The 14,426-nt window shown below is 42.5% G+C and overlaps 1 protein-coding gene across 7 annotated transcripts in view; it reads left to right on the top strand.

The window, feature by feature from the left end:
* The window catches only part of gramd4b (GRAM domain containing 4b), a 29,781-nt gene extending 16,706 nt beyond the window's left edge, over positions 1-13,075 (top strand). For 5 of the 7 annotated variants that reach the window (XM_031565023.2, XM_012842457.3, XM_031565026.2 and 2 more), the window contains 15 exons: positions 215-350; positions 1,473-1,498; positions 1,946-2,037; positions 3,990-4,081; positions 4,311-4,359; positions 4,532-4,603; positions 4,722-4,765; positions 5,037-5,146; positions 5,658-5,812; positions 6,386-6,403; positions 7,913-8,060; positions 8,170-8,263; positions 8,483-8,573; positions 8,686-8,754; positions 9,611-13,075. In XM_031565023.2, coding sequence (XP_031420883.1) covers positions 215-350; positions 1,473-1,498; positions 1,946-2,037; positions 3,990-4,081; positions 4,311-4,359; positions 4,532-4,603; positions 4,722-4,765; positions 5,037-5,146; positions 5,658-5,812; positions 6,386-6,403; positions 7,913-8,060; positions 8,170-8,263; positions 8,483-8,573; positions 8,686-8,754; positions 9,611-9,718 — 1,304 coding nt within the window. In that variant the 3' untranslated portion in view covers positions 9,719-13,075. The remainder of the gene's footprint in view (positions 1-214; positions 351-1,472; positions 1,499-1,945; positions 2,038-3,989; positions 4,082-4,310; positions 4,360-4,531; positions 4,604-4,721; positions 4,766-5,036; positions 5,147-5,657; positions 5,813-6,385; positions 6,404-7,912; positions 8,061-8,169; positions 8,264-8,482; positions 8,574-8,685; positions 8,755-9,610) is intronic. The other 2 variants (XM_031565024.2, XM_012842458.3) reach the window with 2 other exon arrangements.
* Positions 13,076-14,426: the final 1,351 nt, after the last annotated feature.

Raw genomic sequence — 14,426 nt, 5'->3', positions numbered from 1 at the left:
TTGTCAAAAAAAGTCTGTTCTGCAGAAGTCCTTGAATATAATAGATATGTTGTTTGTTGTTTTAAGCATTCATTTTGCTGCGTAGCACTTGTTTATTTTCCTTTTGGTCTTACTGTTTTTTGTGCGTCTCCTTTGAGACTGTACTAATTGTGCAGTCAACTGTACAAATGAACTGATGTATCTTTATTAACCCCCCCCCCCCATCCACCCACAGCAGAAAAACAGAGGGAAACCATGAGCTCTCGACTGCTGAAGTGGATGTACGACCGGTTTGGCGTTTATATCGAGGACTTCCGCTTCCAGCCCGAGGAGAGCACTGTCGAGACAGAAGAACCATTAAGTGCTAAACGGTAAGATGGAAAACAGGCCCCCTCTTGCGTAATCCCTTACCACTACAGACCTTCTACAGTTCCTGCAGACCACTACAGGGCTTCACCTCATGTGCACCCTGCTGTTAATCCCCCGATTCCTGTTAATAGTTATTATGATGGAAGAGCCAGCACATATCGCTAGGGCAGGTTTGAAATGGCAGCAACCCTGACTCATGATGAGATCATATTGACATTAGGGGAAAACGATGGACCATATATCCCTCTTGTTCTCTGGTCCCCATGCTCACCCTTTTCTCATTCGATCACAGCAGGGCTGGCGGGAGGCCAGGTGTAGCAGTCATCAGGTTAAATGGCTCTCAGTGCGCTCTGGCTGGCACAGGGGTTGTAAAACAAACGGCTCTTTAACGGGGGCCGAGCCCAGGCAAAGGCCCATTACTTCTAAGGAACTGCCATTGTCGAGCCACTGTGGCGCGGTCCTCCTCACAGTCACCTCCTCGGAGTCTCTGAGTCTCGGGGTCAAACGAGCTCACCGGCAGGGTGTGATCGCTTTCAAGGTCGTGATTGGTCGAGGGACGGCTTGTACGTTACTTGTGCTTGTGTCTGCCCCCTAGTGGTGTTAAGGTGGGATATGTGTGCTCAGAAAAAAGTATTTGATCTGAGCTGTTTTTTGGTGTTAATTGTTGTGTATGCAAACCTGTACATTAGATTGTTATTGTTCCCTCTTATTGATCGGCCATGTTGATGTGATTTCTAAAATGATCTCACATTTGGACACATTTTAAAAGTTTTTTTTTTTTTTGAGTGAGCTTTCAAGTACATTTGTTTCATCCAGAATTATGCAGAGTGAGTGAGAGGGAGAGAAAGGGGAGAGAGAGAGAGAGTTAAGAGAGCGAGAGAAAGGGGAGAGGTGTGATGTCTGCAATGATACGCTGGTGCCTGCGGAGTCTGTAAGCCGCCTGAATGAGGAGGAGAAGAGCGGCAGCTCTTTTCATGGCGAGTTCCTTCTGTCCCTGCCAGAGTCCTTGATTGGCACCGGAGCGTTGAATAGGAGCATTCTGCCTCCTGTATGCCTGCGGAGGTTTGGTTGCCGTGGGCTTCTCGGTCTGACTGACCCTGTTTCTTTTGTTCGTTCTCTTTCAGGCTGACGGAAAACATGCGGCGACTCAGTGAGTATTAGTTCTCCCCCTGCTTGTCATGCTCTATTATGCCACAATGCCCAAATGCTGCTCCCCCACACAGAATATATGCATGTGTAATTGAAAGATCAATTTCACCAATATTACCTACATTCTTTCCTGTGTCTTCTCTCTTTGTCAAGCCTTAAAATGCATTTGTTAATATATTTCAGGCCCTATAAGTACCTTTTACAGCTACCCCCCCCCCCCCCCCCCCTATAATTTTTGTTCTCCCTCGGAATCAAATCCATGACCTTGCTGCAGGAACCCTCACAATTCCACCCTTATTATTAATCTAAAGCCATGTTTACTTCTGACAACAAGAACTGCAAACTGTACCTCTTAAAAGGGTATCGTCCCATGTGTGTGTATATATGCTTTATGTTGTTTGTAGTGTATCTGTCGTTTTTTTTAAATGTGTGTGTATCTGAATCTCAGAGCGAGGTGCCAAGCCTGTGACTAACTTCATGAGGAACCTCTCTGCCTTATCAAGCTGGCACTCTGTGTACACGTCAGCAATCTCCTTCATTGTGAGTGCTCTTGATCTCCCGCACGCATCCTCCATGACCTTCAGCTGTTCCATCGCTCATGTCCCTGTGCATGGTAGAAGAACGTCAGTGTACACTGTGTTTCGGTCCCCAGGAAAAATACCACTAGTGTTTTAGACCCCAGGACATACATCGTTAGGGTTTCAGTCCCCAGGACTAGTTCTGGCTGTCAACACCAAAGAGTGTCTCACTGATCTGTATCAAGGTTATTATAGTTTTGCGTTTTTCACTAGTTTTTATTTTTATTTCGTTTTGACTTTTTGTTTTCAATTTCAGTTTAGTTTTAATTAGTTTTTAAAGCGGGTTTGCTAGTTTAGTTTAGTTTCTATTTTTTGAAAATGCTTAGTTTGAGTTTAGTTTTTATTAGTTTCAGTATTAGTTTTAGTCTTTACCGCGGAATGCAAGAAACCAAGGGGGGGGGGGGGGCAGTCAAAACAAAATGCTCAAAATGAATAGAAGATACAAGCTATAATAAATAATATGTAATAAAAACAGAATTTGCGCATGTCCTGTTCAAACAGACAGGAGACAGCGAGACGGTGAGGCAGCGACGAGCTGTGCCTCATCTCAGATTGCGCAATCCCTCACAAACTAGGTTGAGCGCATGCGTAGAACCTATTTAGTTTTGCTGATCTGACGTAAAGCCGCAGTGAAAAAGCACGGAGAGGAGGCAAATAGTACCTCTGCTTCAATAAAGGGAGCATGCGAGAGCCCACCGGTCGGGTTTATTCTTGTTCTGCCGTTACTCTTCTTATATTTGACATTGACTACGAAAATGGAAGATTCTATAGCTAAGCTAAAACATTTCTCATAACTGGACTTTCAATCAAAACGTGAATTGATCAATAATGGGAGACCAATGCCGTAGCTAAAATGAATGCTTGAAACGACGGGACAGAAGATAACTCGATCGACTTCTCACATCCAAAGCCAAAATGTTTTGAGAATATTTTGAACCTCAAGAATAGATTTGGTTTTGGACGTACAGCGGAGACTAAATATTAGCAGGGGGGTATCTCACCCCTCATTCGCTAACATTACATTGATATCAGAGAAAGCCCTTGCTCCGTTAATTTCCTGTTCTCTTAGGATTGTTTAATGTCTATGTAAAGCCATTTAACATCAAACAAGTGGTTGTGATCACTTTGGTGAGCTGATTTTGAGAAATTAAACTTAAATTGCAGCTAAAGTTGTACATAATCACACATATTAACACGAGTTCATCACAAGCTAGCAGCTGCCAACTGTATGTAGCCACCTTACCTATGTTAGAATGCTGATATGAAAAACAACCAGTAGTCAATGTGCAAGCTGCCAATTGAATGGTGATTTAAGCTACTGTATTGGGTTTATATATTTGTAAATCTGACTCTGAAAGAGTCAGTGCCTCACCAGCCACGAACCTCACCGCACGTTACTGTTCCAGGTAATCCCAAATAGGACTCTGTCGCTTTCTCCCGACTTTTGCCGCCATAATACCAGGTGAGGGGCGTGTAGTAAAAGTGGTACGGCGGAAGATAGACGCTATGTATGAAATCAATTGACATCTATGAAATGCATTGACAAAGACGAAAACTAAGGACATTTTCTCTATAATTCTATTTTATTTTAGTTAGTTTTGTAAAGACACAATACAGTTTCAGTTAGTTATCGTTTTTTTATAAAGCCTCGTTTTTATTTTTATTTCAGTTAACGAAAAGAAAAATCACACCTCGTTTTCGTTTTTTCGTTAGTTTTCGTTAACTATAATAACCTTGATCTGTATTCTTAACCTGTGTCTCTTTCTGTCCTCCACTCTTGCTCCACATCCTTATTACGCTCTTGTCATGTAATAATCTCTCTCTCTCTCACACTTTCTCTCTCTTTCTCTTTCTTTCTCTTTCTCTCTCTCTCTCTCTCCCCCTCCCTCCCTCTCTCTCTCTGTGTGTCTGCAGATCTACATGTATGCTGCGTGGCATGGCTGGGCCATCCCAATGTTTCTATTCTTGGCTATTCTGAGGTTGTCCCTGAACTACCTCATTTCCAGGTAAAGTACCTACAGCCTGTCCAGGCTGCTCCTCAGTTTCATCAGCTCAGTTTTATGGACAAACACTCACTGACAACCAGCTCAAAGGGGACCGATCTCTTGATCTGTCAGTTAAGTTGGTTGGTTGGTTTTCACTGAAGGATAATTCACTGTGGATTCAGCTAGAGCCTCCCAGGTGCCCATCTCCGACATTACTGATTTGAAGTGGTTTCCCTGTGTTCTTCCCCAGGGGCTGGCGAATACAGTGGAGCATTGTGCCTGAAGTTTCAGAACCTATAGTAAGGCATCATGATCATTGTTTTGTTTGCTCCCACCACAAAGACATTGTTGTGGTGTTGCTCTTAATTTTAGGTGATGCTTTTATTAAAAACAATACAAATAAAAAATAATTTGTGATCTGGAAGAATGTTTTTATATCAAATGGACCTAACCTGATTTTCTGTCTACAAGGAACCACCAAAGGAGGACTTGACTGTTTCCGAAAAGTTCCAGCTTGTCCTTGATGTAGCACAGAAAGCACAGGTAAAAATTAGGGCCTGCTACTTACAGTTGTCTTGAGTGATGGTCCAGTTTGTATCATATGGCTCGATGAAGCCACCTTTTAGAGCTTCACTCACACTGACAATGTGCTGGTTGACAGAACCTTTTTGGAAGGATGTCTGACGTCTTGGAGAAGATTAAGAAGTGAGTTTACCTTTTCAAAAATACCCAAAACACAAATTCAGTTTTTGTTCATAAAATGGTTTGTTGTTAGCCTTACTTGGCCTCGAGGCTGACTCACAGTTAATGCAGTCTTGGGTCTCCAGCTGAACGGCTAAGATTATATCAGTAACGATATGGTTTTAGAGCGTTAAAAGGACAAACTCTGAGAATGTTTTTCCACTTTTTCTGTAAATTTCTTTGGGTGATGCCCCTGGTAAATGTGTGTGTTGTGTGTGTTTGGTTGGTTCCTCAGTCTCTTCATGTGGGTGCAGCCTGAGATTACTCAGAAGCTGTACATCGGTCTGTGGATGACCTTCATAACTTCCTGCCTGCTGCCCTACAAACTGGTGGGCTTCATAGTTGGTGAGTCGGCTCTCCAACCCCACGCCAAACGACACCCCAGCACTGTTTGAAGCGGCGGTGCCTCTCCGTTCCACTCAAAGGGAACCACTAGGGCACAGCCTACTTTGAGTTTCTCCCTGCTCGCCACATTTGTCTGAGCGTGTCGCTTAGAGCTGTTAGCTAATGAGGGTGTGGGTGGGGAAAGACCCTTAAAGCCCAACTAACTCGGCTTCCCCTTGTCTTTGTCATCATAATGACATAACACATGTGATGCATGAGTTGAGGTGTACAAAATAATACATATCTGATATTCTGCTGTAAATTATTGAGAATACATCCCGTTAAAAAGCATGCTGGTCTTAATCAGACACTGAATATCTGCTTAATTCTTTAGTTGCCTATGAAATATTGTGGGAGTGAGACAGGGGCTGTGTTTTATTCATCTTTACCCCTTTAGGCATTAGGCAGTAATTTGCTCCATCCAGTTGTTGCCCACCTCAGTTGAAATGAAGTGGTCACTCTCTCTTGTCAGGTCTTTATGCTGGCATCAAGTTCTTCATCATCGACTTCATTTTCAAGAGCTGTCCAAAACTGCGGGACAAGTACGACACCCCCCACATTGTCTGGACCAATCTGCCTACTGATCCCCAGCTAAAGGATCGTAACAACCTCAACCTATCCAGACGGGTGAGTGTGAGATGAAGGAGTAAGGTTAGAAGTTTGGTTCTGAGTGGGTGTTTTTTTTTTTTCTCTGTGACCTTTTAACGTCTATTGTTTGTCCTCTAACTTGGGACATTACCTTATTTGCTCAAATTTGAATATTCATGTTTAGAATGCCGCATGTGGGCATGGAATGCAAAGTGAGGTCAGTCCTGTGACATTCATACATGCTTGCTTGCACCATAATGTATATCAGTCATTGTTGTGCACAACATACATTAGGATGCAAGCATGTATGAATTTCACACATGTTTACAATGGAGGCAAATGTGGGTGGGCAGACACACACATATGGTTTTAGAAGAGCCACTGGTTTTCACAGGACTGACCGCACATATGGTTTTAGAAGAGCCACTGGTTTTCACAGGACTGACCGCACATATGGTTTTAGAAGAGTAACCAGTGCACTCTTTTGTTGTTCTGTTCTGGTTTGAGTTGAGTTGAGTTTGATTATTGCTCCCCAGAGCTAGACATATGTGTGAGTGTGTTTTAACCCATCTGTGTCACATGACCGGTTTGCTATTTTTTCCCCCCTCTCAGCTCTCTGGGTTTGAGAAGGTAGGGCTCCTGGTGTGATCCTCAGTTTTATAGCGCCTGCCTGCCTTCTGGCACCTCTGGCTGGCTTGTGTGTGTGTGTGTGTGTGTGTGTGTGTGTGTGTGTGTGTGCTTGCACGTGTGTGTGTGTGTGTGTGTGAGTTACTCGAGATTTCGGCGACAAAATTAGCTTGTGATTTCCTGCACTTCCTGAAAATTGCATAAAAATGCTGCAGTGCTCAAACACAGCACAGTATTATTGAATTGGTGAATAGTAGGTGTAAGTTCCTCTTTTGGCTTTGGCTTTGGTGTGTGTGTGTGTGTGTGTGTGTGTGTGTGTGTGTGTGTGTGTGGTAATGGCTCATAGTGGGCATTGCTTAGACCTGCTGAAGATGGGCAGTAGTTTTAGTTTGGTTAAAGCCATCCCACTCTGGATCTCACAACAGCTGAGCACTTTCATGAAGGCCTTCATTTTGAATATCTAATGTTGCTTCAAGTTGCTTGGACAAATCTGGGTATAACTTCTTACAGAACAAAAGGTTGTCTGTCTGATGTGCAGCAGATGGAATTGCATCTGTTCCACAGCAACACTACAGAAATTTGGCCAATACAAATACATTGTTTGTAATGATCTGTAGTGCAATATGATGAATGAAATGGGCTTGGCTATTGTGATATTCACCACTTAAGTATTTTATAATGTGAGTGTGACCTATTTGTATGTAAGCACTTTTTCAGTAACCTGTAGAGAACTGCTGAATATTAGTATTTGGTAAATGATGTTGATTTTCAGGGGCCTCTGACTTTAGCTTTAGCACTGTTTAGGACTATTAGCACCACTGACTTGGAGTAGAGCAGAGAGTGGAGAAAAGTCAAATGTACCCAGCATCTGATGATTTGCGAAACACATAGTTCTAAAATGGTCATCCAGCTTGCCCTGGCCTGCCGTGCTTCTCTATATGACCTGGAGGGAGAATGACAGTTACATCATTCTTAACGTAAATGTACAGCTTACGGTATTTTGCTTTGCATGAACCCACCCAACACTATAAAAAGAGGCTGTAGAAAGGACAGATGTTGTGCGTGCGTGCGTGCGTGCGTGCGTGCATGCGTGCGTGCGTGTGTGCGTGCAGTGTTTCCACATGAAAACAGTTCACCCGCAGTCCAGTAAAGCCCTCATCCTATGTCCACTACAAGGCCCTCATGAGTGAAGAACACTGCAGTCAACTCTGCCACATCAGGCTGATGCTATTGTGAGCACAAACAGAACATGGATTAACCAATCCTCCTGTGGCCACTGCGCTACTGACTGTGTGTGGGGCGGCCATATTCCAGCAGAGGTTATCTGCATGTGTCGATCTAGGATGTGTTTTCGTTCCTAAAGACGACTACATTTACATTTACAACTACAGGTTAAGGATATTGAACGTGACCTGATTTTCTAGATCTGTGCATGTAGATAACCTCTCCCTTAGGCCACTCTCTGTGTCTCCAGCCCACAAGACACAGGCTCTGACATCTCGTCTTCTTCAGATCCAGCCTATGGTGGCCCGGGGTAGCCTGGCAACCAGCGTCCCGTGCGGCATGAGCAGAGAAGAGGAATGTGGCCGCATCTACAGCACCAAGAAAGGCGCCTTCCACGAGGTCTTCAGCCTGTCGGAGACAGAGCGGCCTTTACAAGGTGGGCAGAGCAACACATCGGAGGGATCACATGAGATATGTAAGGTCCTCAGAGGACCATGTGTGTGTTATTTCACTGACGTGTGTGTTGTGTTTGTGTCTTTCCCTAGTCTGTGAGAACGGGTGGAGATGCTGCTTGATTAACAGGGATAGGAAGATGCCGACTGACTACATCCGTAATGGAGTTCTGTTTGTTACAGAAAAGTACGTTTTGTAGTTAATTATAATATGACTTGAGATATAATTTAAATTTGAAACAAATGTCTGTGTTTGTGCATTGTCAAATACACTTGTAACCATGGATATGCTTTTTGATTTGCCTGCTGATTTAAAATCGGTTGTTGACAACGGGATCCTAGAGTATAACCACGAGTCACTTCCACAGTTTCATCTAAGATGTGTGTTTGTTTTCCACATGCACAGCTACATCTGCTTCGAGAGTTCCAGCTCTAGATCGAGCTCCTCCAAGAAGAATAAAGTCATCAAGTTGGTGGACATCACAGATATTCAGAAGGTTCCCTCTCAATTGCTTTGGGGAAATGCTTTGGGACATGTTCATTGTTTTAGTTTTTTGACTGTTGACAGGAGTCTTGGATTTGTTTTCTAACATTGTCTCTGTGTTACAGTACAAAGTCCTGTCAGTATTGCCAGGATCTGGGATGGGTATCTCCATAGCCACTCCTAACACACAGAAGGTAAAAATGTCTCATAAAAAGATAAATTATGAGGAATGAGTCTGTGGTAGGCAGCTTACAGTTAGCAAGGTGAGATCCATATCAGCCTCACCTTTTTTATCTATCAGATTACTGGATTTAATGGATAATGTGTTAAATGATTTATTTATTTATTATTACATTTTAGATCCCTTTTTACTAAAGTTTTAATTCAAGTCTTCCGGAATCACATGGAAACATTATTTTAAGATTGATTAGAAATGAATGCAATTAAACTCTCAGTTCCCCCATACTTTTACACCATACTGAGGGATTGTCAGTAATCTATTTTAGGGGTCTTTAGGGGATAAGTCATACCAGTAACTTAACTTTTTTATATAAATGATGGTTCAAATGTCAAGTATTCCTGTTTTCAACTACAGTAATATCATAGGGAGAGGGAGAGATATAGTAGGAGAGGGAAGGAAAAGAGGGAAGAAGGAGTGCAGCGGAGTGAAGGATACAGAAGAGAAGGGAAGAAGGAGTGCAGCGGAGTAGAGGATACAGAAGAGAAGGGGAAGACATGGAGCAGGGAAAGGATAAGAAAACAAGGTCATGCCAATACAGTGTCTAAACATTTTGGACGAGCTTTTAAAGTGGGTTAGGACATCTCTTTTGTGACTGAAGATTTGTAAAGATTTGTAAGAGAGTAAAATAACTGGCACTTCATACTACTTCAGTAAATGATAAGTGACAAGTCGGCATCCACAGCCCGAATCCTAGATATCTGTGGTTGGTTTGTGGACCGCCTCCTGAAATGAATTGCTTTGTCAACTGAATAACCGAACTAACATGAATTTTTTTATTATTATTTCCTCTCTTCCTCCTTCCCACCCAGCCACTGGTATTTGGTGCCATGATCCACAGGGACGAGGCGTTCGAGGCCATTTTCACGCAGTACATGAAGATCGTCACCATCCCAGGCGCCACCAGCCTGGAGCCCTAGCCCACGGGGCTTCTGTCTGTGCCTCTGCCTCTGGCCAGCCCCGCTGTGGCCTGCCCCAGACCGCCTGCTCGCCTGCTCCCCTACCCCACAGAGGAGCAGCCTTCCCCCCTCTGCCTGGGCTCCCTCTCTGGGCTCTGAGGACCTGGGCCCGGCCTCTTTCTGTTGGGGGGACTGTGTGTGGAAGGGTGAGTCCTCCTTCCTCTCTCTCCCACTGGATAGAGGGCGCACTGGGGAGACCAGCCTGGACTCATTAGTCTCCTCTATGAGAGTGTGTAGGATGTTGTTTTTTATATATATATAATCGTGCGCATTTTATCTGGTGTCTACTGTGATTTTGCTTGGGAAATCTACACGTTTTTTAACGTCAGGCGGTTAGTCCGTGTCTTAACATTGCATTGCCATAACAGAATAAGGGGGCTGGATCCTTTTAACCTGTCTATTGTGCCATGCAGGTCATACTGTTTGCAGTCTCTTTCCTCAGTTTTTTGTCCTTTAAGTGGATGTAGAAATCACCACTAGCCTTGCCCTGGAATACACACACACACACACACACACACACACACACACACACATACACACACACACAGCACTTTTTGGCTTTGTTTGGTGTGTGTTTGTCAAGAAATGAATAGGTGCGATAATGTGGTTCCATAGTAGGCACAAGGTACGAGACAGAGCCCTTGTCTTGGGCAGGAGTACTGAATGTAAAGGGCACATGTTTGGCTCAGCCTCATCTCCATCTCCAAGAGGATACTCACCGTAGTGACTAGATGCTGATCTGAAGTCAGACATCGTTCTTTCTTCCTCTCTGGTTTGTGCCCCAATTAGTAGAATTTTTACCCCTCATCCCTGGACAGAAGAATGTTGCCCACTGCGACTATTTACCATAGCACACTGAAACTGACTACCATAATTGAACCGCACTGTAATTTTCAAACTGCCAAATCAAAATTCCACACGTTCCTACACATTGATTTGCCTAGCAGAAAAGCACAAGGAACCCATGGGTATAACCTGAATTTATGCTTAACGTCTGCCACCAGGTGTCATTGTTTAATAAGGATTTTAATCTAACTGAAGCTCTTCTGTTGGATATTGTTGCAGTCATGTTAAATTCAATACCATGGCTTGCTGGGTTTATGGGTGAAGGGGATCTCGGTTATTAACATGGTGTAATTCTGGAATATTATTTTTCTATCTTTCGTATTAATCTCATCATATTTAATGAGCCGCTCTCCAAATGTAAGTGCTTTCTATTCAGTACGCTCCAAATGGAATTGATTCAGATATTAGAGAATACTCCTACAGTGGCCTCCATATGGGGGGATAAAAGCTGGCCTTTTTGTTTTTGTTTATTTTCTTTCACACATCCAATTGCAAACCGTATGTTTACTAACGTTTGACAAATGACTGCAATATTGGTACATCTCTGTTTTCATCTCTAACTGGAAAAATGATAGGGAAAGCCTTAAACCAAGTATCTCTCTCAACCATCACACTCTCCTGACGTCCGACAGCGTCTGACAGTAAAATACTGACGTACTAATGACTACCATAAATGTTCATGTTCAGTAGCATTGCTCCCATCAGAATAGCCAAACAGAAGACCTCACTCCATCACACAACATGTGACCGCTTCAGATGGGTTTGATAATAATACTTGCCATGTTAATTCCTTGATCTGACTATGAAGGTGCAGTTGTAGCACACAAAGCATGGAGCGTTGAAGTAGAACGTAAAGATGCGTCACATGATCACAGTATGTAATGTATTTCATGTTCATGGTAGACAAAAGTGGTTCCTGTTCTACTCAGTTAATCACCACTAAAAATTGAGGTACCTTGTCTCACTGCCTTGATCACTCAATAACTGCAAATGCCTTGTTTGTGTTAGAATGGGATAGCATAATTACTTGAAAGTAGTAAATGGACTAAATGTCTAACCAAATCTGCTAGAGGCGCATTCTAGGGATATGTTTTGTTAGTTCTTACATTATTTTCCTTTCCTGCCTTTTTGTGGTCAGACCATACTAAAGAAGCACAGAATGTATGGTATGTCATTTTCAAGTATGGTATTTATTTGTTTGCCAAAAGTCATGTGTCTCTTGTTTCACTGCCATGGAAACCTGCTGTTAAAATGTTTTGTTTACATGTGTATGGGTCTGGCTGGATTCCCTGAGCAATCCTGGGATGTGAAGGCCAGGCCCTCTCTTGTCCTCAGTAAACAATTAACACTTTCCAAGATGCATTACAGTGCCACAGTTCTCATAAGTAACCCTTAAGGTGAGGGTGCTGTTGAGAAACTGGGCGCTGGTCATTGAGCTGACATGTGGGTAGTCCTGAGCCGTAGTTGTTCAGAAGTCGAATTGGAACTGCATTTTTCCCTCATCACCACCTCTACCCTTACAAGTGATCTACAACAGGACACACATTAAACTGACATCACACTTCCTTCATTCAGTCATTGGGTTTTTAATGGATCCAGACTTTACTTTGGTCGTCTGCAGCTGGCACATCTGCTTGCTGCTACAGTCAACCGAAAATCTGTCATGGGTTTCAATTGGCTAAACTGACAGGAAAGTCTGAGAACAGCATTTCAGTTAGGTTATGTTGATTTTCTTTTCTTTTAAACAGGGACGTGCACAGGAGGGGGCAAGGTTGCTCGGTTGCAATACAATTTTTTTTTTATTGAAATAGTATTACGGCTGCAGAACTTCTAGATAGATAAATCGCGGAATATGTGCGCGGGGGGAGGGGGGCGTGGCGCGGCGGTTAGTGATCAACCCTGACAATTTCAAAGTTTCAAGTGATAAAGGCAGAATATGCGCGCAGAGGGAGGGAGCGTGGCAGCGGCGGTTACAAAAAAACGTGTTGCCCCTTTTTTCCAGGGCAGAGCAAAGGCCCTTCAAAATTCCTGTGCACGTCCCTGCTTTTAAACTTCACAGAAGCTCAATCTTTTCCCATGTGACAGTGATAATGTATTACAAAAATAACATTAATAATATTTTTGTAATATTTTACAAAAAATATGTGTGATATCTTGCGGATATAACCACTCATAAGTCTACCCATTTGATAATCTTGCATGAACACATGTCTGACTCCATGTTCATAATATTTGTATTCATCAGTGTGTGTCTACTAGCCCTCCCCATGCGGCTGTAAATCCCTGTTGAGTTTTGCCTTACCTAGCAGAGATGTGAATACTTGTTTCTACACAGTGCTAAGCTTCTTCTAAGACTAATGCTGAAAAAAACTTTGTAATTCATTTAGTGTACAGTATAGGAAAAATTCTGTAAAGTTTTTAAAGAGAGTTATGTCTATTGTAAAATAAATGTACATTTTTATTTAAGCAAAATAACTTTGATTCGTGTTGTCTTTTTTAAATTCATTATATTACTAGAGGGCGCTACTATTCTGTTTCCATTTTATATTCCTAGAAACGCTTATCTTGTTTGAACAGTTTTGGGCTACTGCTGTTTACATTCAGGCATATTTAAAAGTAAAACTGTTAAATTGTACATAAATAACCTTAACGTGGTTATGAAGATATTTTTACCAAAGCCTCAAACCTGAGGACTAATCTAAGAAAATCACTGACATTATTCTCTTTGAAATGATAAATCCATATTAAACACACACACCCATCTCTATAAAACATGCATTCCTTACAGTTCTTTAAAATATGGATACGTCTGTCTTCCCTGAAACCATTTAAAAGTAAAACCCTTTAATCTGTAAAGTGTCTTTTCTTTTAGAAACATGCACTTTAATCTGTTAGTATGGGATATCCAACACCAATTAGTGTTTCTTGCATAGCTACACTGTTATTGTTACTGTACATCTATATTCTTTGGCCTCAGATAGTTGTAGGGCAGCACAAATGCACCATTACTTTAGTGAATGGAATCCACCAACTTCATCAGATCCTTTTGAAAAGCTTTCATGGCTGTGGAGGGGACCGCATCCCATAATACCCCAGTGGATACTACAGAACCAGATCAAATGCAGAAAGGAGTGTTTAGTCGATGGTAAGATTGCAGTCTAAGAGAATCAGCACTATAGTATACAAAAAATCACTTGGTCTGAGGACCCTTTGGTTAGCAGATGCACGGTAGTGATGGTCGTAGTGTCCACATGTGGCAAGGTCTCCAGAAAGGTGCTCTCTCTGCCATAGCCCTTCTTTTTGGGAGGGGACTGTTTAAGAGTGCTTGGGTAGTTTTGAGTTTGGCCCAGTGAAACATGAAGTCATGGACTGATGCCTGAAAGTTCCTTTACACTGATCAACTTAAAAAATGTAAATATAAATGAAAATAAAAGAATTTCTAGGGGTGCCAATAAGTTGTTACCATGGTTATCTTCACTGCCTCGGCTGAACATGCTGCCATCAGCAATTGTTGTACTAACCTACGCTGTAGTGACACTGGTTTGAATGATGAAAAGAATAATCGGTCATATCTAACATCAAAACCGCAAACCTTCCTAGTTCGACTTGGTGGTTAGATGCCCAACTACCCACGCACTCTTAAATAGTAGCGAGGAGATCAGGGAAGTGATTTCAGGGAGGTCAATAGGTGTGAATGATTCTAGGAATACACCACATTGTAATGTTGGTCTTAATAGGGCATCCTGAGAGGACTACAGGGTCATGGAGGGGGAGGAGACTGAACATGTTCTCTTATTGTTAAAATGTTTTGAAAAAGGTCATA

This window comes from Clupea harengus, chromosome 3, assembly GCF_900700415.2.
Source record: "Clupea harengus chromosome 3, Ch_v2.0.2, whole genome shotgun sequence".
NCBI lineage: Eukaryota > Metazoa > Chordata > Actinopteri > Clupeiformes > Clupeidae > Clupea > Clupea harengus.
This window is presented reverse-complemented; position numbering and strand designations above follow the sequence as displayed.